This window comes from Acanthisitta chloris, unplaced genomic scaffold (genome assembly GCF_000695815.1).
Source record: "Acanthisitta chloris isolate BGI_N310 unplaced genomic scaffold, ASM69581v1 scaffold28955, whole genome shotgun sequence".
NCBI classification, from domain to species: Eukaryota; Metazoa; Chordata; class Aves; order Passeriformes; family Acanthisittidae; genus Acanthisitta; species Acanthisitta chloris.
In genome coordinates this window covers 27,802-52,944 of record NW_008672646.1, presented here as the reverse complement: position 1 = coordinate 52,944, position 25,143 = coordinate 27,802, and the positions used below count along the sequence as shown (strand labels likewise).

Below are 25,143 nucleotides of genomic sequence, written 5' to 3'. Positions count from 1 at the left end.
TGTTTCTGTGCAAATAACCAGTGCTAGTCTCTGAGGTCTGGTGCTGTTGCAAACTGCCTGAGAAGCAGCACTGTAAAGTTGTTCTATGATGCTCAAACATCAGTACTGCTACTTGACAAATTTAAAACCTCCTCCTTGTAACTTTCAGTCTCACCAGCCAAGCTTGAAGTCTCAAAGCTAACCTGTCCTGCCAGTTTGTCACCTGTAGAAAAATAAATTTTGAAGGTCCTAGTATCCCAGTAAGGCTTGGGTGCTGGTTTTTTTGTTCTATGTGCCATTTTTACATGAGGATTTCTCTTACTGGCAAAAATTTTGTCTTGAGGTAAAGCAGTTGAAGCTTAATTTCTACTAAATCAGTATTTTTTTTCCTTTTCCTCTAGACACATTTCCCATTTCATGCATAAAGTTCCTTTTCCATCCCCTCAGAGGCCAAGAATTCTAGTTCAGGTAAGAGTCATTTTCTTTAATAACTGTCTTAAGTTGAATGCAAAGCAGCTACTGAACAGGTTAGTAAATGGAAATGTAATTTTTCACTTTTGTTTTTTTTTGTCAGAAAAAATTTTGAAAATTCATACACTTAACAGTGAGAAGTCTGTCAAAATTCTGTTTCTGGTTTCATTAATGGCTTTAATGAGTTACTTCAAGAAGCTGTTTACTGAGTTTGGAACTTAATTATTCTTTTCAGAGTATGTGGAAAGTAAAGTACTCAGTATCAGCATCTGGTTTGACTTCTGCAATAGCTTTTGAACCTTTTTCTTCTTGCTACTGTATGAGGCTGAGTGTAAAATCAATGCATTTCAACCCAGATGTGCAGTGTATGTCCACGATTGCCCCATTCCCTACAGGGCTGTGTGCTGTCCTCTGCACAATGGATAGCTCTTGGTGAGACCTGCAAGAGCCACACACTAACAGAGGCACAATTTATCCAGCATAACCCTCGGTCTGACCCACCTGCAGCACTGAGCAGGGCTGTGTGGGAGGGGAAGAGCTGCAGGAATTGTTACCTGTTACGTGGAATTTCAGCCATGTCACTATGGGTAGGAAGCAAAATCCCAACAGAGAGAATTCCAAAGTGAAATGTTACTCAATCTTTTTTATTTCCCCCTAAGAGTCAAAACGTTAAAATTATATTGCCAAGATCTCTATTCCAGTTGTAGTGTTCCTCCAGTCTTGTGTTTTCCATGAAACTTCTACAAAATCATGTTGTTCTGTTATTACACATGTGATACAAAATATGGAGTGCTCTGCACAATTTTCAGCCTTAATTGTGTAACTCATGTGGTAGTGAAGTCTTTCAGGATAAATGCAATCCTGGTTTATGTGTTTATAGTATGTGTTGGATATTGAAAATCCTCTTAGTGTACTTGGATAGTCTGAAGAAGTGATCTTTATTACTGTTACTGAAAAGGGGTTGGAGAACAGTTACACTGAAACTTTATTATCATTTTGAAGTTCAGTTCAAACCAGTATTTTTACATCTGTGTAAAAATTATCTGTTCACATTGAATAAAATAGTTGTGCTAGGAAACACGAAAACACATTTGCAGAGGCTATAATTGAGTTTAGTCTGAAGTTTTAGGAAACTGTCAGTATATGTGGGTGTATATCCCAGAGCAAAGTCTGAGGATCTAGATATAAGTGATGTGAAATTCTGTCTGTTGCACCTTATTTTCAAAATGGTTTGTATCAAATTGATACAACTTTAGTAGCTGATTGTACAGATGGAGAACACAGTGCTTTACAGTAGGCAGTGGTAGTTGAGGTCTGTGAATAAATACTTCCTTCCAGCTGCTTCCAGGGACTTGAGTTGTGTTTGAAACTGCACTGAATTTTATCACAGGTGATTTTTTTTTTTTTTTTTTCTCCCCAAAAATAGTGTGGGAAATGCTTATACTCTTGAAAATGACAAGCTTTTAGGATTGTGCTTCATTGAAGAAATGTAATTTATCTCAATCTTGTTAATGGAAAGCATGGTGTAGTCTTTTGCTGAAAGAAAATCCTTCCAAAGTCTGTGTTGCTGTAGAATGTCTCACATGTGCCTGTGTGCTTTCTGCAAATGAGACCTGATGTGTTTTAGTAACTGCATCTCTGCCAGTCTGGGTGTGTAACTCATTCTTAGATCCTCCTTAGCATCTGTTACGAGTGAGAGAGAACATGGCATGTCTGACTTCTACGTTTCAAAGAAATGGTAACCATTTGTAAAACACTCAGGAATGTTCTATTTTGCCAACTTCAGCTGCCATTGCTGATCAGTTCCTGTTGACCTGAAACCTGCTGGACTGTCCTCCACATCCTACATCCCTTTATTGCACAGATGTTCCTGTGCTAATGATGCACTCACAGCCCACAGACTTTAAGAGCACGTGGAGTAATGTTTCTCCCTCTGGAGAATGGGGGTACTAAGTGCCCCTTCTGCCTGGGGGGATGTGCTCTTTGAGGAGCTGCTGGATTGCGTTTATCTGCATCTGCTGGAACACAGAAGTCAGAGGACATTAGGCTGAGCTTACTGTCTGAGGGCAGTGTATGAATGTTGCCTAAGGCTGAAAAAATGAGTCTTCTCAATTCTTTGACTGAACAAGCTAATGGTGATGGTGGTCACAAGGTGACTTACTCAGACAAGTCTAGCACGGGGAGTGGTGTGGCCATGCTCATTTGTCAGCGAAGTGAAATGCAGCATCTGCCTTTGTCAGCTCTGCTATGTGAAACATGCAGGGAGGCAGCATTGCAGAGACTCCTTAGTGCTCTGTGTTTGGTCCCTCCAGCACAGTGTTAGGGCACTTAGTGCTCCTAAGTCACCAGTCTTATCTTCTGCCTTCTATTATGTGGTTATCTGGAGTGGGTATAAGGTGAAACATACTCAAAACTGAGATGTGATTAAAAGTTGTCAGAACTTGCAGCTCAGTTGTGTAAGTTGTTGTGACTTACTGCATAACTATTGCTTTTATGCAAAGGAAAATGCTGGGAGGGTTAAGCTAATTGATATCTTATTACCTTGGATTTTCTATGGCTGAAAGCATCAGCTGAGTTTGATAAATTGACTGTGTGTTGGTATTCTTCTACTTGAGTCTTCCTATTCATGCTGAATATATGAATGATTTCTCTTGATGTCATATCACTGTAAGAAAGAAATGTGAATTAATAGGATCTTTGTCTTGGATCTTCAACTGATGCAAATTTGAAAGATTCTATCAGAACTGAGCAGTTTCTACCAGCCTAATTCTCATGTCTTCCCAAGAAAATATGATTTTACATTCCAACCTTCCATCTCTCCCCTTCATGAATTTTTCTCCCGCTCTTTTCCCTTAAATCCAGAAAGAATTCCCCCTGGCCCCTGAAAGCTGTGTATGAACTACAAGTCCTCCCTGCCCTGAACATACAGAAGGCTTCATTATTCATCAGCTAATATATTCCACTTTTTGCAGCATTAGCTACTTAAATTTCCTCTTTATGAATATGCAGCATAGTCAGTTCTGACCAAGAAAGGAAGATGTTTTGCCCAGTTTGTACCAAAAGATCCTGATGCATTTCATTGCATGGCACTTCTTACGGTGCTGTACAGGGTTCAGCTTAGTTTAAATTCTATTTCTTGGTGTGCTTTGTTACAGTTGTGTAATTTCTAAGAAATATTTCTAAATTCAGAATGAAAACAATGTATTTTACCATCTTTTTCCAGCTATCTCCACACGATAACCTGATCCTTAGCCAACCTGTGTCATCACCCCTCCCACTGAGGCAAGTAGCAGTATCTTCTGTTAATTGTGAAATGTGTTCTGATTTATGTGGTGGGAAAAAAATTGGTATTGGGGGTGGTAATTGTGCAAATGAACTTAACCTTGTCTGGTGTGTTCAGGAGTTGGTGCATCTGAAGTTCATTCATGCCATTACACCTTCTCCCTGCTGAGGTTGCATACTTAATTAGCAGTGTCTGTGTGTTTTTCAAATAATCTTAGCAGCTCTTGAGGCAGAATACAGATTGTTGGATTGCCTTTCTAGGAGTTGGTACCTCAGCTCCCAAGATAGTGCAGGTTTTGGAGGGGAGTTCAAGGAGTTCTGTGATTGTCTTAACTTTCATGTCTCAGAGCAGGAGAATGATTAAAGAAACACATGTTGTCTCCCTTTAAATTGCTTCTCAAAAGGAAAAATCATCATGTATGTCCTGAAAATAGCCCAGACTGATTCCAGTGTCTCAAGGAATCTTGGTGACTGTTGGGAAGTAGGAGGTAACCATTCCTCACTGCACAGTGAACTGTACCAACTAGTTCACCAAGTAATGGTCTTTAAAAGAAAGATTTGCAGATTTACACTTACATTGTTATTGAACATTTCTTTATTGCCCCTGGTAACTCACCAGTGTGTTTATGTTCTGTAACAGTGGTGGCAAGTTTTCTACACTACTTCAGAATTTAGGACCTGAGAATGCAGTAACTCTACTTGTGTTTGCTGTGACAGAGCATAAAATTCTCATCCACTCACTGCGACCTTCTGTCCTCACGAGCGTGACAGAGGCATTAGTCTCTGTAAGTACCAGTTTGTAGTCCTACACCTGCAAATGGGGAACAGAATGGGGTTTAGATAAAAGCTAATATGAGTAGCATTGCTGTTAGGCTTAAAGGTTACTTAAAAATCAGAATAACAAAGCACACTAGAGAAAAAAATGAATACTGCTAATGATGTCCCACAAAGACAGAAGGGAAAGTGCAACTTGTTGGTTCTCTGTGTGTAAAATATTTTAAATAAGTTCCTGATTTTCCCAATGACACTGTATTCTCTCATACAGAGTTTTAAGTGCAGGTACTTTTCCTGCCTGTCATTACTGAATGACATTTTTCTACCTCTGCTATATATAGCCTTTTATAGTGAGAGCTTTTTTCTGCATATTGAATTTTAAAGCAATTGCTGCATTTTTTAATTTAATAATCTGCATCTACATCTTCAGTAATAATTATCTGCCATGTTGAATAATTGAGAAGGTAGTGAAGTGTGGTTTACACTTGTATAGACTGTAGTATTGCACATGTCTAACCTGTGTTTCTGTCTCTGCATGTTTTCCAAGATGATATTTCCCTTCCACTGGCCTTGCCCATATATTCCTCTCTGTCCCTTGGCACTGGCAGATGTGTTAAGTGCCCCGTGCCCATTCATAGTGGGCATTGATTCGAGATACTTTGATCTCTATGACCCTCCACCAGATGTTAGCTGTGTCGACCTAGATACCAACACAATTTCTCAGTAAGTATTTATTAACAATTTTTCTTCTGTGTTAATTGTTTCTTGCTTTCTGTTTTCTAAGGCAAAAAGTAGCTTTCTGGCAAACCTTTCTATTTTAAGCCTCCGAACTTTCTAATCTGTCATCCTTTTAGAAATGAACATGCTGGAAATGGTACTTTCTGTTCAAGGTGACAGAGTGGAGGTACAATCCTCATGGCACATTATTGCCTTTTATTCTGTTACATTAGCATCTTATTGCACACGTTGGCACTTTCCTGGGTTAACCACGTTGTGTCTCACTTCATTGTCCCTGGAGGAGAATAGCCATTTTCATCTGTCATGATCAGCTTTCTTAGTGTTGAAGAAATTCCAGAATCTTACGAGCATCTGCTTGAAAACTATGCCAATTAAATCAGGTTCCATATCAATATGAAGTGCAGGAACTTCATGTCAAGAATTAGACATGTGAACTGTCAGGTGTGAGAGAGTCAAGACTTGGAATCATGTAATCATTAGCAAACTGAACAGTATTATGATATTTTTTCTTCACAAGTGTGTGGAGTATTGCATTTTTCTGTGACACTAATTGCCTACTATCCACAAGACTAGTGAGTGGCTTTAGAGAAGGTTCCATATATTAGGTATCTGTCTGAAGGAATTTTGTTAAGGATTTTGTGCTAACACCAAGTTGGTGTGCAGCAATCCTGCTCTAAAGTTTTTAGGAACTAGTTCAAACTAGGCTGCAATAACTTCATTTTTAGGTTTGCTACCTTTTGGTCAAGAGGAACATGTTTGTGCCTTTCTTCTGGGGTTTCTCTAATTAGCTACATAATCATTGAAAATAATTTACTTGCCGTTACTGTTTTCATTCAGCTTTTAACTGATTTTCTACACAGTTTCTTAGAACATATGGAAAAAGCTATCAATCCAATGCTTAGAATTTCTGCAGCTTTGACTGGTAGGGCCATGAGGCTTCCTGGTGTGCTCTTGACAAAGAATCTTGTCATTCTTTTTCATCATGGTATTGCCACAGTTAAGTCCAATCTATATGCACTGAAGACAAAGCAGTTACCAAATAAATTTTGGGTTCCTTAGAGTGTTCTAGTCATTTTCTCCAGGCCAAGTTAGGTAATCACAGCTCAGAACATGGTGTGTGTGGTGGTTGGTGGTGCAGCAACAGCTGCTTAATAACATTAATCCATCTGTGACAAGTTGTAACTGGATTGATTTCAGTGCTAAAGAGTTGTGGCATCCTGAAAAATCCTCATCCTGAAATATGGGGCATTGTGGGATGGCTCTGATGAAATCTCCATATACTAAACTAAGTTTGACTCTGTTAGTTGGTTTTCCATCCTTGGTTCTGTCTTAATGGAGCAAATTGGATATGTTCTCTTTTCTCTGATGGGATGGAATATCCTCTGATACAGCTTTATGTGCACATGTATGTTCATATTTTGGTTTTTTTCCTTTCCAGAACTGGAGACAAGAAAGCTATTGCATGGAAGATCTTACCAAAGAAACCTTGTAAAAACCTGATGAATACTTTAAGTAATTTATATCAGCAACTGGCAGAATGTGAGTGGGGAAGGACCTAGTAAGATTTGCATTGGATGTCATGTGCCACATTAGCAGATAAATACAACTATCTGCATTTGTTTTGAAGTCACCAGTTCCACTAAACATACATATTTTTATAGAGAATGGGAAAGTCTGCGCTTGAAGTCCAGAGATTTAAACCTATGTCAGGGCCTTGGGGTGGAGGAGACTGTCACTTAGATAAGGCACAATAGATGTCCTTTGTTTTGATGTTATACTCATACCCAAAAAATGCAGAGTTTTTATGAGAAGGGAATAGTAAAGCAGAGAGTAGGACAGGACTTAATAAAGACCTTTGTTTTGTCTTCAAAGTTTGATGTCTTGACAACTGAGAACTTTGACAGTCAAGCTAATAGCTCTTTACCTGAACTTTTAATATGGAAATGTCAAATGTTTTACAAACACTGGGGAGGGTTACATGTAAGGCACAATTAGTGGACATTTCTAGGTAAAAATTGGTTGTTGATAGAATCCTCAAATACTGCAGAGTAAGGTGTATGGAACCTCGGGGTAAGAAGCAGAAAAATGGATAGGGGTAATGTTAGTAAAATTTGTTATAATGAAGCACTTTTTTTAAAGGTCGTTTATACCTTTTTGGATGTTGAGGTCACTAGAATTTAATTGTGTCCTGATTAGAATGCACAGAAACAGTTTATGGGGGTAAGCTGCATAGAAAAGGACATAGCTGATAGGTGATGAAAATCATCTGTTCACTATTTGGATATATTTTACTGTGAGGACTCTTTAAGAAAAAAATTTAAACCTTATGTTCTCTATATAAAAATAGAGTGGTACTGATCTTTAATTCTTAGTCCAGAGTAAATTGCTTAAACATGGTAGCAGTGTAAGGTTGTCTCTAACTATATGATGTGGAAAGACAGTAATGAACCACCCTTTTGCTTTCCTGTGGTGTTATGAGGATGATGTGAGTAGCAGTGAAGTCTCAGAGGTCTGATGGCTTTAAAATGGTGGTCCAAGTACCTAATTTAAGTGCAGAGATTTTACTAGGTCTTTAAGAGACATCTCTGCTTTTGGTACCGGTGTTTTGCAGTGTGTTGTTTTAATGGCTCCAGTTTGCCTCTGAGTGCTGTTTTCTGGGTATTGAGGTGTTTACCTGCATTTTCTGCTTTTTGGGAAAGCTTTGAGACGATAGGCACTGTTAAAAAAGCCAAGTAATACCTCCCAACTCTGCGTTTGTTCCTCAAATATGCTGCTTTATTAAGTTCTTGTATAAATTTTCACATGTTTTTACAAACAGCTTTCTTTGAGGGCTTTTTAAAGCTCTCTCCATACTGGTTCTCTCTGTTGCTGTAGTAACTCCTGTGCTGACAGGATGAGTGAGTGTTGCTTTCAGTGTTGCCCACAGATACTGAGTTATAGAAGGTCAAGCTGAGTCCATTGTTGCATATCATGATTGAATTTGCATCTATTTTAATCTGTTCCAAACAGGGGTTCAGTAATCAGTGAGTCTTGTAGGATAAAGAGAATATTTTTTATACCAATATTAGGGAATAAAAAAGGCAAAATGTTATCATGTTGGTTTTTTCCACAGTGCAACAGCGACCAAGGGAAGACGCATTAATGGAATTGGCAATGAATGACTATGATTTTAACTCTGGGAAGAAATTGCATCTATTGGATTTGGAGATTCAGGAAGCATTTCTGTGTTTCATGGCTTCAATACTAAAAGGTTACAGGTCTTACCTCAGGCCGATCACAGAGGCACCGTCTGAAACAGCCACGGATGCAAGTTCTCTCTTTGAGCTACAAGGTGGAAAATTGCTTGCTTTGTGTTTATTAATGTATTATTTTAGATTCTCTCTAAAAGAAAAAAAACAGTTGTGTGTTAGTGTTGTAAGTGCAGACAGAAATGTATGGTGGGGCAAAGATTGCAGCAAGGTTATCACTTTTTAGCAGGATCTGCAGGGACTTTTGGTGAGGGTTTTCTGTTCTAGACATTTACATACTTGTGATTGCACTTGATAGGTTTCCTCAAAAGTCGAGATCGTTCCCACCAGAAGTTCTACACTCTGATGACCAAAACTCAGATGTTTATTCGGTTCATTGAGGAATGTTCCTTTGTGAGTGACAAGGACGCCAGCCTGGCCTTCTTCGATGACTGTGTGGATAAAGTAAGCAATTCTTCATGAGCACAAAGCTTTTAGCTGCTTCTGTTTGCATTATCTGGTATAATACAAGCAGAATTTATTTGAAGTGCAAGTTTGTTTCTACTTTTACTTCCTTTTTTCTAGTCACTGTAGCCATTCATTTTCCTCTTTCTTTGGACTTTGTTCCATTCACTCTTCAGAATGTAAATAAAATACTATGAAAACAAATTAGAGGTGCTAATTTTCATATGTATGAAAGCATCTGAAATATTGGTCCCTTGCAAGAAGTGCAAGAACTGAAACCCAATCTTATATCCCTATTTTTATTAGTACTATAAGTTCCACACTTGTCACCTTACTTGGCTACCTGTAACTCTCTTCTGGGACACTGCTCTGCAAGCAATGCACAGTTGTCTGGGATTTCCTGTAAAGTAGGTGACCTGCTGCTTGTTCCACAGAAATTAATACTGAAAACTGATAACTACTCTTTACAGCTCCTATTTGTGGCTTTTTTTCCTCTGGAAATGCAGAAGAGCTGAAAGTTGTTTTGAAAAGCAATGTGAAAGCAGTGAAGTTTGAGACATACAGAGCATGGCCTAGTGGTATAATGCTCTGTCTGACTATTTCAGTAGTACTAGTTGTCCAGTGTCCTTCCTGGTGCTGCAGCATGACCTGCAGATATTCAGGTGTTGTAACTGAACTGATTACAAGCATTTCTGTGATGGTGAGTCAATTATCCTACAGCTCAGTTAAAAAGCCTTCAACCTCTGGTGCTTGCTTCGCTGTGTGGCAGTTAGTGCTTAAAGCAGGAGGTCTTGCAGGCAGAAATACACCTTAGTGACTGAGCTATTGAGCAGTACTTGGTTTCCGTTGTACTGCAGGTTAGTTTTCTGGCTAATATTACATAGGATTTGTATCAGAATGCATTGACTATGTAAGTGTCAGATTCTGTATGTTAAATGTCATTTTATAGAATGTTTTATGAAGGTGCTGGAGTTGAAGCCCTAGCTAAAATTATCTTGTCTGGGAATTCAGTGCTTAGGTTGGTGATGTGAGACTGCACAGAATCTGTGGAGCTGTTGGAGCTTCCACCTTTTCTAAAAGGTTAAGTAGTCACTTGTACAGCTGAAACAGACTTGTCTGTTCTAGTGCCAGTAATTTTGCTAGTTGATGCTCTGGACAGCTTCTTTCCACTCTAAAAAAAATGCTCCTGACAGTGCCATGAGAATAAATTTTACAGAAAGCACTTGTACTTCTCCAACTTCTATTTCTGGCAGGGAGGATTTAGTTCAGTTTTATTAATGGGTCAACTGCTTCCATGCCAGGGATAACTGTGGGGAAACTGAGGCACTGGCATTACTGTGTGGTTAGGATTTGCCAAGGCTTTAGAATTGCTTGTGAAACTAAGTTTTCATGGACCTGAGGGAGTGGATTTCCATACAGGAGTGCTTTGAACAATGATATATTTGCCTCATCCTCTTTCCTGCTGCTTCTTCTTGATTTCTCTTATTTCTGATACCTTTTACCATTAACATAGAAAATCAAAATACTGAAGCATACCAAGGGCTGCTATACCAGCTAGAGTTTTAGCCAAGACCAGGTATCCAATGTGAATTATTCCAAGGAAGTCAGTATTGATTTACTTATTAATGCCTTTCAGTAGGTGAACCAGGACCTGACAGCTATGCATGAAAGTGATGTCATGGGTTGAAAGGTGACACAAAACTTTCTTATGGGTAGTTACAGGCCATTGGGCTGGGACAAATTTCATGTACTGTGAAATTAGTTATCTGTAAAATACAATTCAAGCCCTGCCTCAGGTAATTTGGAAGAATGCTTTAAGCTGAGGAGTAATCTCTTCTGCATGTCGTTTGGTCCTGGGCAGCAGCAGCAGAGATTGGAATTGATTACCCATTTTGTCAACTGAAATATACTGTAATTGTCTCGCAAGCTTTCACTTTTCCAGGAATTCAGAAGTTATCTCAATTCTATATGTATTTAAGCTCCTGCCTTTATTATACTTATTGTAGCTGTGGGGTTTTTACATCCTTAGAAGTATTTAAGTTGCCAAGTAAGGTTTCATTTATTGCTGCTCCTCAGGAGCCATATGTTCTTGCTACTTGGCTGCTTCAATTTGCTAATACTTTCCATCTGTCTCGTGCAGCAAAATGTGTAATTAAGGACACCTCTGTGTGTGTTTATCAAACTTAAAATATCCAAGAATGTTACTGAAACTACTTGATGTATTTCCACCTCACTGGAGGGAGGGAACTGTGGAAAAAGCTGCTTCTTGTACATTAATTCTCTGTTGCCAAACTCTGAAGCATGAAGAATGTACATTCTTGGGTGCCACAGGTGGTTATTCATGTCTTTGAAATGATGTACTATTTGGCTGTCATTTGGTTGCCATTTCAAGAATTTAAATTAGAAAACCGAAGTTACGTCTATCCTCCTTTAGTTTTAGTAAGGTCACACAGTTGTGTTCCCCCGTCTCTTTGAATGCACATGTGTTTCTGCAGTCTCTGCAAACAATCGAGACATCAATGACTCTGTAAGTGACTGCAGTTGGTAGATGGTGTTTGTAGATTGTGTATGCATCAGACAATTGGATAAAGTTTGGTATTGGCTTTGGTGCTTAAAACAGAGGGCAGAAATAGCTCTTATTTTCATACTTAAAATGAAATGCTGCAAGGGAAAAAGAGCTCCAGAAATGGTGTATTTATAAGAATTAATCTTTGTGCCATTTAAAATGTTTACCTGAAAAACAGCCAATTCAGACTGTGCCATTGAACATCCATTATTGTATTGGGGTAAAGTTTAAAGAAATGATGTAACACTCAGGACTCTCATTATATCTTTGCAAGGTGTCCTTGCTGTTAAGGTACAGCTCTTTGGTCCTGATGCAGACTGTGTCCTGCTTGACCTTACAGCTGTAACAGCACAAAGCACAGTACAGAAAATATGGTCACACCGGTAACTGCTTTATCTTTTCACTTCACTCCTCCAGGTAGATATGGACAAAACTGGGGAAACACGACTTATAGAGCTGGATGAGTCGTACAAGAGTGAGCACACAGTCTTCATAACTCCACCTGAGATCCCTCACCTGCCAAACGGGGAAGAGCACCCTCTACAATACAGGTAGCCTGAGGACACAGCAGGATGAGAGTCAAAATCCTAACAGCTGCCCTTAGAGGGTTGAGTTTCTAGGTTCTTGTGATAGCCATGAAGTACAGATTTTTCCTGTCCCTTTATGTTGCCCAACTAAAAATGTGTATGCAAAATGCCTGGTGTGTCAGCTCTTTTGAAGTCTTAATTTTGTGTAAAATAACAAAGCTGGCTGTGGCCTCACATTATATTGTGCTGGTGACACTTTTTAAGCTTAAAATTGCAATTAATGAACCCAGTCTGGCCTGCTGCTACTACTGATAACGATCCAAGCTGCAGATACTCCTTGGAAAGAGAGTGCCTGTCAAAAGAATCACTGAGAACTGGTGTTACTAATCTAGTAATTATGTCAAATGAGTTTCTGTATTGGTTTCCTCATTACTTCTGAGACACATTTTTATATCTAATCATATTTAATCTTACAGTTTGGTACTGTTCATACTGATGTTTGTAAACCTCTGTCATGTGATGCTCACTAGGGACTAGGCCACACGGATTATTTTCTTTATTAACTAGAATCAATACTAATGCGTTTGACGCATTAATTAAAGAAAATGCTATGACAGCAAATGTATTTATCATTTTGAACTGCTTATGCTGAATAACAGGTTAAGAAGCTGTGCAGCCTTATGAAATCATGCAGAGGGATTAGTAAACCACTTGTCAGTGGTGTCTTTAAAGGTTTACTCTTGTGTTTTCTTTTTCCTGTGAAGCTTCTAGTGCAGCTGTGTAATTGATTTCCTCTGCCATTGTGTGACGTGTTTACTTTGGAGCTTTGCTTACAGGAGTTAAGTGACACATTTCTCTTACAGCTATAATGGATTTCCAGTATTAAAACTAGAACTGTTTGAACGACCTGAAGGATTTCTCACAGCCCCAAATACCAAACTGTCCTCCAAAGCCAGTAGCCCCAACAGCCCATCACCAATGTTCAGAAGAACTAAACAGGTACTTGCAGGTGTTCTTGGAGCATGAGGTGCTTGGGAAGGGGGTAGCTTGAGTTTGGCTGTAGAGCTGACTGGCTGCAGCCTGATGATTCTTCCCTGATCCAGTAACTGTAGGGTAGCTGTGCTAATTGTTCTTTTGATGTTTACCTGTGCTGCTTACCTGCAACCTATCCTGCAGAGCCCCTGTACAGGTTGTCACTTGCTGTGCTGGCCCTGTACCTTCCACTTCATTCATGCTTAGGGCTTCCACATCTACTACTTGATTGCTTTTTCACTGTCCAGGGCTTTAAGAGGGACTCTTATCTTTGAAAATAATAGACATAGATTTAAAGAAATAAAAGGTTTTAGGCCTGGAATACTTCACAACAACTGTTTTGGCATCACTCACTCTGCTCTCATTTTCTTTCCCACTTTCTTGAGGATTTTGTTCATATTACTGTTGCAGTTTCCATAGATAGAATGACACATATTCAGTTTTTAACATGTAGGATTGTGTAATGTGTATGTAAATATACACAATCTTTGTTTCTTTCCAGGAAATTAAATCTGCACATAAAATTGCCAAGAAGTACTCCTCCATACCCCAGATGTGGTCCAGGTGTCTGTTACGGCACTGCTATGGGCTGTGGTTCATCTGCCTTCCTGCCTATGTCAAAGTCTGTCACTCCAAAGTCCGAGCTCTGAGAACTGCATATGATGTGCTGCAGAAAATGCATACCAAAAAAATAGATCCACCTGATGAGGTAAAACATGTCAACCCCAAAATTCCAATGGGTAGCCGACGGGTTTTGCTGAGTGGAACGTGTTTGGCTGTGGAAGGACAGTGCTAACTCGTGTGTGTTCCCAGGTGTGCTACCGAGTCCTCATGCAGCTGTGTGGGCAGTATGGGCAGCCTGTGCTGGCAGTCAGGGTCCTCTTCGAAATGCAGAAGGCTGGGATTGACCCCAATGCCATTACTTATGGCTACTACAATAAGGTAAGTGCTTTTGAAAGAGGGTGAGGAAAAAAATATGGTTTTATTCAGGCAAATAAAAGCAACAAAATAAGGGAGACGTTCGAGTGTAATTGTGTCATTGCTAGGAACTGGAGGAAATGCAAGACAGAATGACTTTGTTTTTGTAGGTTTAGAAATTACTTCAACTGCAGTTGTAACCCAGTTTGAAACTTAAGTTAATGTTTTTTCACACCTGACTGTTCCTGGAGATGACTTTGTTTGGTATTTCCCCAACAGGCTGTTTTGGAAAGCACGTGGCCCTCAAGCAACCGAGGTGGCTATTTTCTGTGGATGAAAATAAGAAATGTTGTTTTAGGAGTAGCACAGTTTAAGAAAGCATTGAAAAAGCTACCAGCAAACACCACACATACAACTGTTCCTGGTAGAGTATTAACATCCTTCTCTTGTTTGTTTTCATGCTGATAAGAAATTAATTTCAAAGGTCTCTGTTGTGAGTTTGATAAGAGAACTGCCTTAGAGAAAAACAATAGTTCCCACATAATTTTTAATAGTCTTTTTGTCTTTGAATCTGAAATAGTCTGTTCTTTAATTATTGTATCAGCTGTTCAAGAGACAAGTGAAGACAAAATATGAACCTGAGATTGGTGATAACTATCCTAGTTCATGCAATAACCAGGCTCATAACTGGCAGAAACTTCTGTCCAGCCTTGCCTTTTTATTTTAACCCTTTTTTAATGATCATTAAGAGGTAACTAGAACTAGTCCTCAAGTTGGCAATACTGTTTGCAGGTTCTGTGTGTCAACTGCAATGATCATGTTTATTTCTGTCTAGAATGCAAGTACAGTATGTGAGGCTGTAAATTCTGGGTTTCTTTCCTTTTCTTTCCAGTAAGGATTTGCATGATGTGAACATCAAGTGGTTATATGGCCATGCCTGTAGTTTATATTTTTCATAGGTACTACTTTCCGTGGTATTTATAACTTTCTGCTAGTACAGCAAGAGAGTTCATTGTGAAGTACCAGCAATATAGTTGGTTTAGTTTCAGTTGACCTTGGAAGACCCTTGCAACATAGGTGTATAAACATACAAAGATGTCTGATTCATCTTCCAAGGTCCTTCCAGCCAGGGCTGCTCTGTGATTCCACAGGTGTACAAACTAGTCTGTCCTGGCAGACAGAACAGATACGATGGCTTTGTGGCTGGAGTATTTCTCCTAGACCCAGGAGATTTGAGTACTACTTCTGGCTCTATTGCTAACCTTCTGGATGACCTTGAACAAATTGACTGTTCCTCATGAAACACCTTCCTGATGAAACCCAGCAAAGCACCACATGAGAGCATAGCAATGTTGGTTGCAACTCAGACCATGTAAACCAAGGAAGTGTAATTAGTCCTTTACAAAGTAACTGTCATTTATATAATTAATAGTATTTGCTTTGACATCACCTGGGTTTTTTGAGAGTTCTTTGCTTCAGTGTTTGTATTGTGAAAGTAAGCTTAATCCTTTTTCTCTTTTTTTTTCTTTGAGGTAGAATGTTCCTTGTTAATTGGAATATACTTATTAAGAGGCCTTTGAATTACTGTGGCTATTCAATTTAGTCTGTTTAACAATGTCACACTCTTAAATACCATAATTGCCTTTATTCTGTCCCTGCCCTGCTGTGCTAGGAGGACTCTCAGACCCTGGCAATAACACATCACTCAAAGAAGAAGCCCAGCAAGGGAAAACTTGTCTTCAAGACATACAAGAACAAAAGGAGGACAAGAGAGAGAGTGACTCCAGTTCTTGTACGTATCTGGTGGATGCAGATATCTAGTTCATTTGGGATAAGTAGGGATTTCAGCAGAAACTAAGTGGGACAGCTGATTTTTTACAGTGAGTGTGTGATAATGCCAGTTTGTGCCCATGCCTGAAGTTCTTTTCTCTAAACATAATTTTCTGCGTGTCTAATGGTTTAGCTTTTAAAATTACAGTTCTCTTTTGTCTCCTCTGTTTCAAAGAAGTGATAATGGTAACATAAAGGCTTAATGATAATTACAGCCTAATGTTTTTGCCTTTTAAAAAAAATAAATTGCTTTATAGGCATGATCTATAGAAAAGCCTTTTCTATCATTCTGTTTTCTGTATAACTCTCATGAGAGGAGAACAGCTGAGATTTTGCAAGTCTGAGAGACCTAAATTACTCAGCTTCTTGGAATTCTCAAAATTTACTAGATGCATCAGAAATGAGAGGTTTTCTTCAAGTTTTACATCTGCTGCCCATGAGTCCCTTAACTGCAGTTCAGCAGCACTGACTTCATGCAAACATATAGCAGATCAGATTGTGTAGTAAAGATGTATGAGTGCTATAGATTCCCAGATATATTGACTGAAAATACTCTTCTTAATAAATGTGTACATTTTCCAGTGTGCTTCCCCCACTAACTGAGCTAACTCTGCCATTGTGAACGGGAAGTGGTGTAAAAGTATGAGAAAATACAAAATCTGAAAGGTTACTTCGGTGTTTACACCATAATCTTCTTGGGCTCCTCAGTTCAGGAAGGATATTGAGGGGCTGGAGCAGGTCCAGAGAAGAGCAACGAGGCTGGTGAAGGGACTGGAGCACAAGTGCCATGAGGAAAGGCTGAGGGAGCTGGGGGTGTTCAGCCTGGAGAAGAGGAGGCTCAGGGGAGATTCACCATCCCTGGAGGTTTTCAAGCTGAGACTGGATGTGGCACTTAGTGCCATGGTCTAGTAACCACAGTAGGGTTGGACTCGATGATCTTGGAGGTCTTTTCCAACCTGGTTGATTCTATGATTCCTTCTAGCATTAATTTTTGTTCAGTTTGCTTGAAAATGCATGTCATCTGTAAGATGACAGTTATTTAGGTTTAAAGAAACTTTTGAGGATGCAGAAAATGTGAATTCTGCTGAAAACTTATATTACTTTTAGCCATAATTAGGACATTTGTGGCTCTCTGTAGTAACATTATGTACTGAAAAGGTTTTGTACTTTTAAATACAACTTAATATTATCAAGTTGTTGGAAATCCTTTAGGGAAATAATTAGAAAACAGAAACAGAAATTGTCTTTCAGATCTAAAAGAGGTAAATATGAATACTGCAATATTTGCTTCATTTCTCCTGTATAGTCCTGGTTGTTGGGGTAATGAGATCTGTGTGAAGCTTCACCGTCCCTGGAGGTTTTCAAGCTGAGACTGGATGTGGCACTTAGTGCCATGGTCTAGTATCAACAGTAGGGTTGGACTCGATGATCTTGGAGGTCTTTTCCAGCCTGGTTGATTCTGTGATTCTAAGCTCTTGCAGAGGCAGGAGAAAACACTCTTATACCTGTCCTGTGCAAGTGAACAAGGATGACTTAGTCACCACAGCCACCGCAAACAGTGGTGTGTTTTCTGGGCTCTGTGTCAAGAAGCTTGTGGAACTTCCAGTTATGCAAAGTAATGCTGAGAATTAACTCTGTGCAGTGCAAACCTCTGCCCGAGTCAGTATCAGCCTGTGCAGCACGGGATGGGTACAACATGCTGTCACTTAATCCTGAGTAAGGATTAATAGGTAATGGGAGCTTGAGATTCAAATGAAGGTGCTTGGATTCTACACAGCTGTCCGTGCTTTTCTGTCTGCAGTGTCTGAAGTGGAGAGCACAAAGGGGAGTGGTGACTGTCTGCCTAAGCTGAATTACCAGAACTCCAGTGACGACAAAGCTGCTTCAAGCATTGTGCGGCTCAATGGCACCGTTGACAGTGCTGTAGCAGAAGCTACCAGGGGTGAGTGGAGCAAAAATATCTACATTCTTGTGCAGTTGTGTATACAATGTCATTTTATAGTTTCCTGGTATGTTAAGGGATTGGAATGGAGCTTAGAGATCATCTAGTCCCAGCCCCCTGCCCTGGGCAGGGACACCTCCCTCTAGACAACATTTCTGCCCTGGGCAGGGACACCTCCCTCTATACAACGTTTCGCGAGGCTTCATCCAACCTGGCTTTGAACACTGCCATGTCTGGGGCATCTACAGCCTCCCTGGGCAACCTGTGCCTCAGCCAACATCACAGTAAAAAATTTCTTCCTAATATGTAATCTAAATTTTCCCTCTTTCAATTTGTCCACGTTACTCCTTGTCCTATCACTGCAGTTCCTAACCAAGAGTCCCTCTGCAGCTTCCCTGGAACCCCTTCAGATATTGAAAAGTTGCAATGAGGTCTCCACACACTCCACTCCAGGCTGAACAGCCCCAACTCTCTCAGCCTGTCCTTGTAGGGAAGGTGCTCCAGTGCTCTGATCAGCTTTGTGGCCTGGACTTGCTCCAACAGTTCCATTTCTAACGAGCTCTGAGTAGTGTCTGAGTTCTGTTGTTCACTGCACTTACAGTAATAGTTGGTAGCAGTGGCTGATGAAATCTGTGGGAGTGAGTTTAGGTTAGAGTCAGCATGTGCTGTGTCAGGAAGATGTGTCTGAATATTTTGCATTTCCAGGGGTTTTTTTCTTGTCTGCTCTGTTTTTCCGCTGTAGTAAACACCTGCTCACAAAACACCCAAATTTTGTGGTTTTTTGGTTTCTTATAACCTCCAGCAACTACTAAATATTCCTTCTGCATGGACAAGAGGTTTCTATGCAGCACAATTATTAGAAATTTTCAGGCATTTTCACGAGTCTTCAGGAACAGCAAATCTGGTTATTCTGATACTGTCAGCCATGCCTGAAGACTGTAATATCATCCTTTAAAGTCTGCATCTTTATGCTCTGGCAAAGCAATGGAGATTTCTCCAACAATAACTCCTTTTGTTGACTCTAATTCATGAAGTTAAGAAGTGTTGCTTTTTTTTGCCATTTCTGGGATATCTCTGCTGTCCTTGGCTTTCAAACCTTGTAATGATGGAGTATGGCTCCAGAAGAGGAAACAGAAAACATCTGAGACTTTTCTTGATGGTTTTGCTCAAAGTAGTCTTGAGTTGAATGATGTTAGTATATTTTAAATGTTTTGTTGTCTGTCTGTCCCTTTCTAGAAGTTTTTACCATGGTCAGCTCAACATTTCGACCATTAGAACGATATGTAGTGATTTCCATTTCTGTATAGCAAAATCTTTCAAAGAGGAAAGAAATTTGCATTGGTTTGTGTTTGTGGTTTGTTTTCTTACCTAGAGACAACTGAACCACCTTGTTTCATGTGTTTTTCAGAGAGTTCTGTGGGATTGCTCTTTACATCATCTTTTGAGGATGCCAGTCAAGCAGGAGTTATAAAAAGTCAGTCCTTAAGGAGGAGACACAAAAGTGCAGTAGAACCTGACTTAAGGGATATTCCTTGGGAAAGTAGGAACAGGAACCTGAGTGGAGATGGCTTAGTGGGACTCATGATGAATAGAATCAATCAGGAAGCAAACCCTGGAGAAATTGTTGAAAAACTAGGAGCTGATGCCAAAATCCTCTCTAGTGCATTACAGAAGAGCATAAGGCCAAAAACTCTTAACATCAGAAGTTCCTCTTTAGGATCCAAGAGAGAAAGCCTGGAGAAAGAATCCAGTGATGAAGATGCAGCTTTTGATTGCAGTTTCACAGATAAAACAGAGTCTCCTGTTATCTTTGATCTGGAAGACTTGGATGCTGAACCCGAAACACCTACAGCAGTGAAATCCTCCAGTGATAAATCCAGAAGGCTGCAAAGGAAGAGCAGCTTCCCAGTAAAGCCAGTTGAAAAGACAGATGTTGAAACTGGATTTGATCCTTTGTCCCTGCTGGTTGCTGAGACAGAACAGCAGAAAGAAGAGGAGGAGGAGGATGATGATAGAAGTGTTTCTACTCCGTCTGCAAGGAGAGATTTGGCTGAAGAAATAGTCATGTACATGAACAACATGAGCAGCCCCTTGTCCAGCCGTGCCCCAAGCATCGAGTTGCAAAAACCCTACGATGAGAGGAATGCTATTAAGAAGAGCCCAACAATAATCCAACCTTGTAGGAGGTCCAGCCTTCCCCCAAACTCCCCAAGGCCACCCAGTCTTACCAAATCCAAGAGTTACCATGCAAGAAATGAAGAAAGGCCAAGAGACAGGCTCTGGTCTTCCCCAGCTTATTCCCCAAACAGCCCAGCCAGGGAGCAGCCACAGGATGCAGCTAGTGCACTAACACTTGTGTCGTCACCATCGTTCAACCTGGACACACTGTTAACACCCAAGTTTGATGTTCTGAAAAGCAGCATGTTTTCTGCTGGAAAAGGGGTGGCAGAGAAGGCCAGCAAGTGGTACTCCAAATTTGCAATGTATGCTGCATCCTCAAAGGTAAATATTTAACACAGGTTCCTATAAATTAAGGAAAAAACTTTGTCAAGGTTTAGTTATTGATTCTCATTTGATGAATCTCCTATTTGAATGTATCATTTTAGACTGTGTGCATTAAGTTGTTTTCATCAATGTTTGATTTGCCAGGGCCCTAATTTTATTGTCCTGAGTAAAATTATAGTCTAAAATTAGTTAGAATTATGAGTTCAAATTATAATGGAAAGCGTTAAGTGTAACATAGTGTGTTAACAGGGCAGAGAAGACTGCTCTGCCTTTTTTAACCTGAAGAAAAAACACTCAAACAATACCGATTTTAACTCTTTATTGCTTTTATAAAAACAAAGGAAATCTGCTTGTATTCATTGCTAAAGTGATTTAAGGCTAGTTTTGATCTAAGATGTTAGAATGTTCTTTTCTACTACCGACTCAAACCAAAACTTGTTTTTTTCTCAGTCCTTGAGAAGAAACACACAGTTGCCTATCCTAATGTATTCCTACAGCTGCTGATAATGTTTGTAGCAATGGTGGGAATGTAGCAATGATGGGAAAAAGTTGAGTATTAAAACGTTTGTTTTCATTTAGTTATTAGGAGAGTCTTTAAAAAAGAATTTTCTTGTAGCTGTTTAACCCAGAGGGAAACTCGCCTTGTCTCACATTAGTTCTGAATACAGGTCTGTGATTTTCTAAGGAAGAAGATTCATGTCTTGAATTTACTGAGACCAAGGAGGCTGCCCCTTTTTTTTCCCCCAGAAATATTTTTGCTTTCCTTTTATTTTCTTAGTGGAATTTGTTTTCTTCTCTCAGGATCAAAATTCAGATCGAGCAAGTGTTTCATCTCTTGGAGCTCTGGACTCAGAATCTACTTCTCTCACTGATGAAGATGTCTGCAATGACTTTGAAAGTGCTTCTCCTCAGGAGAATGCCACATCAGAAATCAAGGGAATTGGCCTCAGCAGGACAAGCCTAGAAAGCTCAGCTTCCCATGATGGCTCAGCTAAACAGCTGGACCAGTGTGGTAAGAGACCTTTAGCATTGCACTCATTAACCCAAACAGAAACATTCCACTTTTAGATGATGATCTTCTAGAATTCTCACTTTGGCATCATCCTAGTGATCAGTTCTCTTTGGGGTAGAAGTAAATTTCTCTTTTTCAACCTGCAAACTATTACTCATACAGATATGTCCATGCCTGTGGATATTCTAATTGTAGAACCTTGGTTTGACTGTTCTTGTGGAATAGCTGGCATGATAACATCCTGTTTTGGGATGGTACAGCTATGCAAATAGGAGACCTTTGGGTACCTGAGCATTCAGGTAATCATCTGATTTGTGAGAGCTATATAGCACCAGAAAGCAGCTATAAAAGCCTTCTAATGGTGTCTTCCTCAATCTGATCTTGTTTTCTAAGAGTAGTAACAATTTTAAACGTATTTTTACAGTTTTCTGTAAGCCACTGTTGAAGCTGATGATCAGACAGACTTTGCTGAGTCTTTTCCTAATCTGTGCTGGATAATTGGTTGTGACTGTTCTATCAGTTTCTGTCCTGCTGGCACTGTGGGGCACAGTGTGTTAAGCAGAATCAGGGTGAGACGAAGATCTGTCAAAGATCCCTCCACTTGACACCTAGAGGAGTGTGCCCAGTTTGTGGGATGTAGAGGAACTGGAGAGGGGCAGTGGAGGGATGCCATCCTGGCCAGAGGTTTGGGGTGTCCTGAGGCTGAGGGGAGCCTGACTCCCTTAGTGTGGCAGAGAGAAGGATCAGGGATATCTGCACTCACAGTGCCTCTTATCCTTCCCTAGTCTTGTCCACGTGGAAAGTGTGGGTATGAATTACTTAAAATTTATCTCCTAGTTCCCAACTGTTGTAAAAGAAGAAAACTGAACATATGGAATTTCTATGTTGGGAGCTTCTATTTGTGCCTTGGTGCTGGGCAGATGGCAGCCTCGCACTCCACAGCTCTGCACGAGCATTTCTGATTTGTTGCATCTTCCATCACACATTTATTACTGCAGGGTTGTTTGAGCAGAAAAACAGGTTGCTAAAAATGTGTATTCTGAATAACTAATACTTTGGGTTTCTTCTCTTAATAGGTTCTCTGTCCAAGTTCCCTTTGCCTGACAAATCAGAGTTGGTATCTTCTTGCAGCACCAGCAGTACCAGTGTGTTTCAGAACTATGCCATGGAGGTGATTTATTGATTTTAATTGATACACTAAAAGCAGATGTCTTTAAATATAAATGTTATCTGAATCTCTCTTAAAGTTCAAAGCCTAAAATTAATCCTCAGAGATAGATGAACGTTTCTGTGACAGATTGGATTGCAAATCCTGCTCTAGAAAGGTCTTTTTTGCAGTCACATCTTTTGGTCCTTAAAGCTTCAGCTCTCAAGAGTTTGAGAACTGGATGTCTGTGAATTCAGGCATCCAAATCCCTTGTGGAGATAAGTTTGCTAAAAGTGAAAATTCTAAGGCTTAAATATCTTAAAAACAGAAGATAACAAGTTATTTTTTGGTGTTATTTCTAGTAAGATCATTTTTCTTTTCACTGTTAGACTGATTTGGGGTGGTTTTTTAGTCTTTTTCCTGTCTCTTTTTCATTGGATTTAGATTAATGACTGGTCATTTGCATCTTTTTCACCCTCATTTCTGTAACACTGGCAGAGAGTGCAGAAGAGTGTTTAAATTCTAAGGATAATTTATGTAGCTGCATACATATTCCTGTGCTTTTTGGTTGCAAACAGATTACAAATGACCTATTCTTGTTAATAGCAATATTATTGAATAACTGGCTGGGTTTAATCTGAGAAGCCATGAAAGGATGAACTTGTGTGCAAGTGGAGAGGAGTGTTCATCAGAGGGCAAAGATTTTGGCTGTGGAGCTAAGTGCTTTGTGAAAGAAGAGAAGTTTTGAGAACATGCTCTAGTGGAGTTGTCTGGTTTGCTCTATGCAGGTTCTCATCTCAAGCTGTTCACGGTGTCGGACTTGTGACTGTTTGGTTCACGATGAAGAAATCATGGCAGGCTGGACAGCAGATGATTCAAACCTCAACACCACATGTCCCTTCTGTGGCAATTTATTTCTGCCTTTTTTAAGCATAGAAATCCGAGACCTGCGGCGACCCGGACGGTAATAACAGCTTTGGCGTCTTCCTCGGGTTTCAGTGTTCAGCATTGGGAAGTGGTATTTGTTGGGGTGGTTATAGATAAAATTAATAGTTTTCTTTCCCTGCAGATATTTTCTGAAGTCCAGCCCTTCTACAGAAAACATGCAGTTCCCATCGCTGTTCTCAGCCCAGAGTGGGAAGTCCTGTAACACCACAGCTACTGTTGGCCTCACTACATCTCTGATGTCTGTCCAAGAGGATATCCATTCAAATAGGTAAACATGCAGAGAAATTATTCAGGTTCTCTGTGGATATTCCATACCAACTGAAATAAATTAATAAGATGTACTCTGAAGAGGAGAGATTGATTTGAGAGGATCTCTTTGCTGCCTCTCCCTTATCTCTGAGCTGGTCAAGTCGTGCTTTCTCAGCCTGGTGTACACCATTTGGAGCCTAATATAAAAATTCAAGTTGGCATTGGTAATTCTGCAAATTGTATGAACTCTTTTGAGGATGTTTGTGTTCGTTGTCAGTGCAAAGGGGGAATAAAACTTGCCCTGTAACGTAAATGAGTGTGGTGGCAGACAAGGCAGAATTCAGAGTGTCAGGTCAATTATTTCCAGTGTATTTCTGTTTGTGTACATGTTTGAGCACTCAGAGTCTAAAACCTGAGATTCTTAGCTTCTTTTTTTCTTCCTCTCCTCTAGCAAATCTAAGCAGCATGACAATGTTTGTGCCAGAAGTATCCAGATCCCCTCAGGAAGAAGACAAAATACCTCCGGGTCAGAATGTACAGGTCACCCTGTAGCAAGGAGTATCAGTACTTTTGGTCCTTTGGAAGAAGATGAGAAGGAAAACCAGAAGATCAACCATATCATTCCTACTGGTAGCCTGCCTGCTACTTTGCAAGGACCAACAGTGTGTAGTTTTTCTACCTTTAAATGTCTTTTTCAACTGTGCAATAGATTAGAGGAATGTGAAACAGCTTTAGTTAGGAGAACAGAATTAACCCTCTGAAATGAGCAGAAATACATTAGATTGTGTTATTTAAACTAATGCTAGTTGTAGCTTTTAGATGTTGCTGTGTCTCACAGGGAACAAAAGGATTTAGAAGACTTTTTGTAAAGATAATTATGTTCCAACTTATGGCAGTTTCTCTTTTTTTTTAATCCCAGGATTCCTTGGGCCTGGAATGGCGCTTGCCTAGTCCTGATCCTATAACGGTTCCTTACCTCAGTCCTCTAGTGGTATGGAAAGAGCTTGAAAGCCTACTTGAAAATGAAGGGGATCATGCAATAACAGTGGCAGACTTTGTAGATCATCATCCCATTGTGTTCTGGAATTTGGTGTGGTATTTCAGGCGCTTGGACTTGCCCAGCAATTTACCAGGGTTAATACTTTCTTCTGAGCACTGTAATAAAAACTCCAAGGTATGGAATCATACAGGAAATACTGACACATGAGAAATGCCTGATTTCCCATATAGGAAATCATTAGATAATTCAGTATCTCTTATAAACTTGTCTTAAAACATGCTGGGCCCAGTCCTGATTTGGTAAAAAATGTGTTAACTGAAGGAAAATAAGTGAAACTGGAACTTGGGCTCAGTAGTACCTGGGGGGGGGTCAGAGTTTAGCTCTTGTTACACTGTAATTGGTGATCCTCAGTGACAAAGATGGTAAGTTTCTAGTTAGTTTTGTTGCTATTTGGGTAGTTAAGCAGTAGAAGGAGGAGGAAGTGTAGCTTTTAGAACTGTAGGAAGATAGACAAAACACTCATTTGCTGTG

At 39.9% G+C, this 25,143-nt stretch overlaps 1 protein-coding gene across 1 annotated transcript in view; it reads left to right on the top strand.

The window, feature by feature from the left end:
* Positions 1-25,143, top strand: part of DENND4A (DENN/MADD domain containing 4A) — a 33,904-nt gene that overhangs the window by 6,298 nt on the left and 2,463 nt on the right. The window contains exons 6-27 of the mRNA XM_009074609.1: positions 381-447; positions 3,674-3,732; positions 4,373-4,517; positions 5,054-5,229; positions 6,683-6,783; positions 8,357-8,575; positions 8,791-8,936; positions 11,920-12,053; positions 12,893-13,028; positions 13,564-13,770; positions 13,875-14,003; positions 14,259-14,403; positions 15,652-15,771; positions 17,611-17,751; positions 18,391-18,399; positions 19,160-20,253; positions 21,058-21,241; positions 22,345-22,439; positions 23,204-23,379; positions 23,485-23,631; positions 24,064-24,274; positions 24,532-24,786. Of these exons, the coding sequence (XP_009072857.1) occupies positions 381-447; positions 3,674-3,732; positions 4,373-4,517; positions 5,054-5,229; positions 6,683-6,783; positions 8,357-8,575; positions 8,791-8,936; positions 11,920-12,053; positions 12,893-13,028; positions 13,564-13,770; positions 13,875-14,003; positions 14,259-14,403; positions 15,652-15,771; positions 17,611-17,751; positions 18,391-18,399; positions 19,160-20,253; positions 21,058-21,241; positions 22,345-22,439; positions 23,204-23,379; positions 23,485-23,631; positions 24,064-24,274; positions 24,532-24,786 (4,096 nt within the window). The remainder of the gene's footprint in view (positions 1-380; positions 448-3,673; positions 3,733-4,372; positions 4,518-5,053; positions 5,230-6,682; positions 6,784-8,356; positions 8,576-8,790; positions 8,937-11,919; positions 12,054-12,892; positions 13,029-13,563; positions 13,771-13,874; positions 14,004-14,258; positions 14,404-15,651; positions 15,772-17,610; positions 17,752-18,390; positions 18,400-19,159; positions 20,254-21,057; positions 21,242-22,344; positions 22,440-23,203; positions 23,380-23,484; positions 23,632-24,063; positions 24,275-24,531; positions 24,787-25,143) is intronic.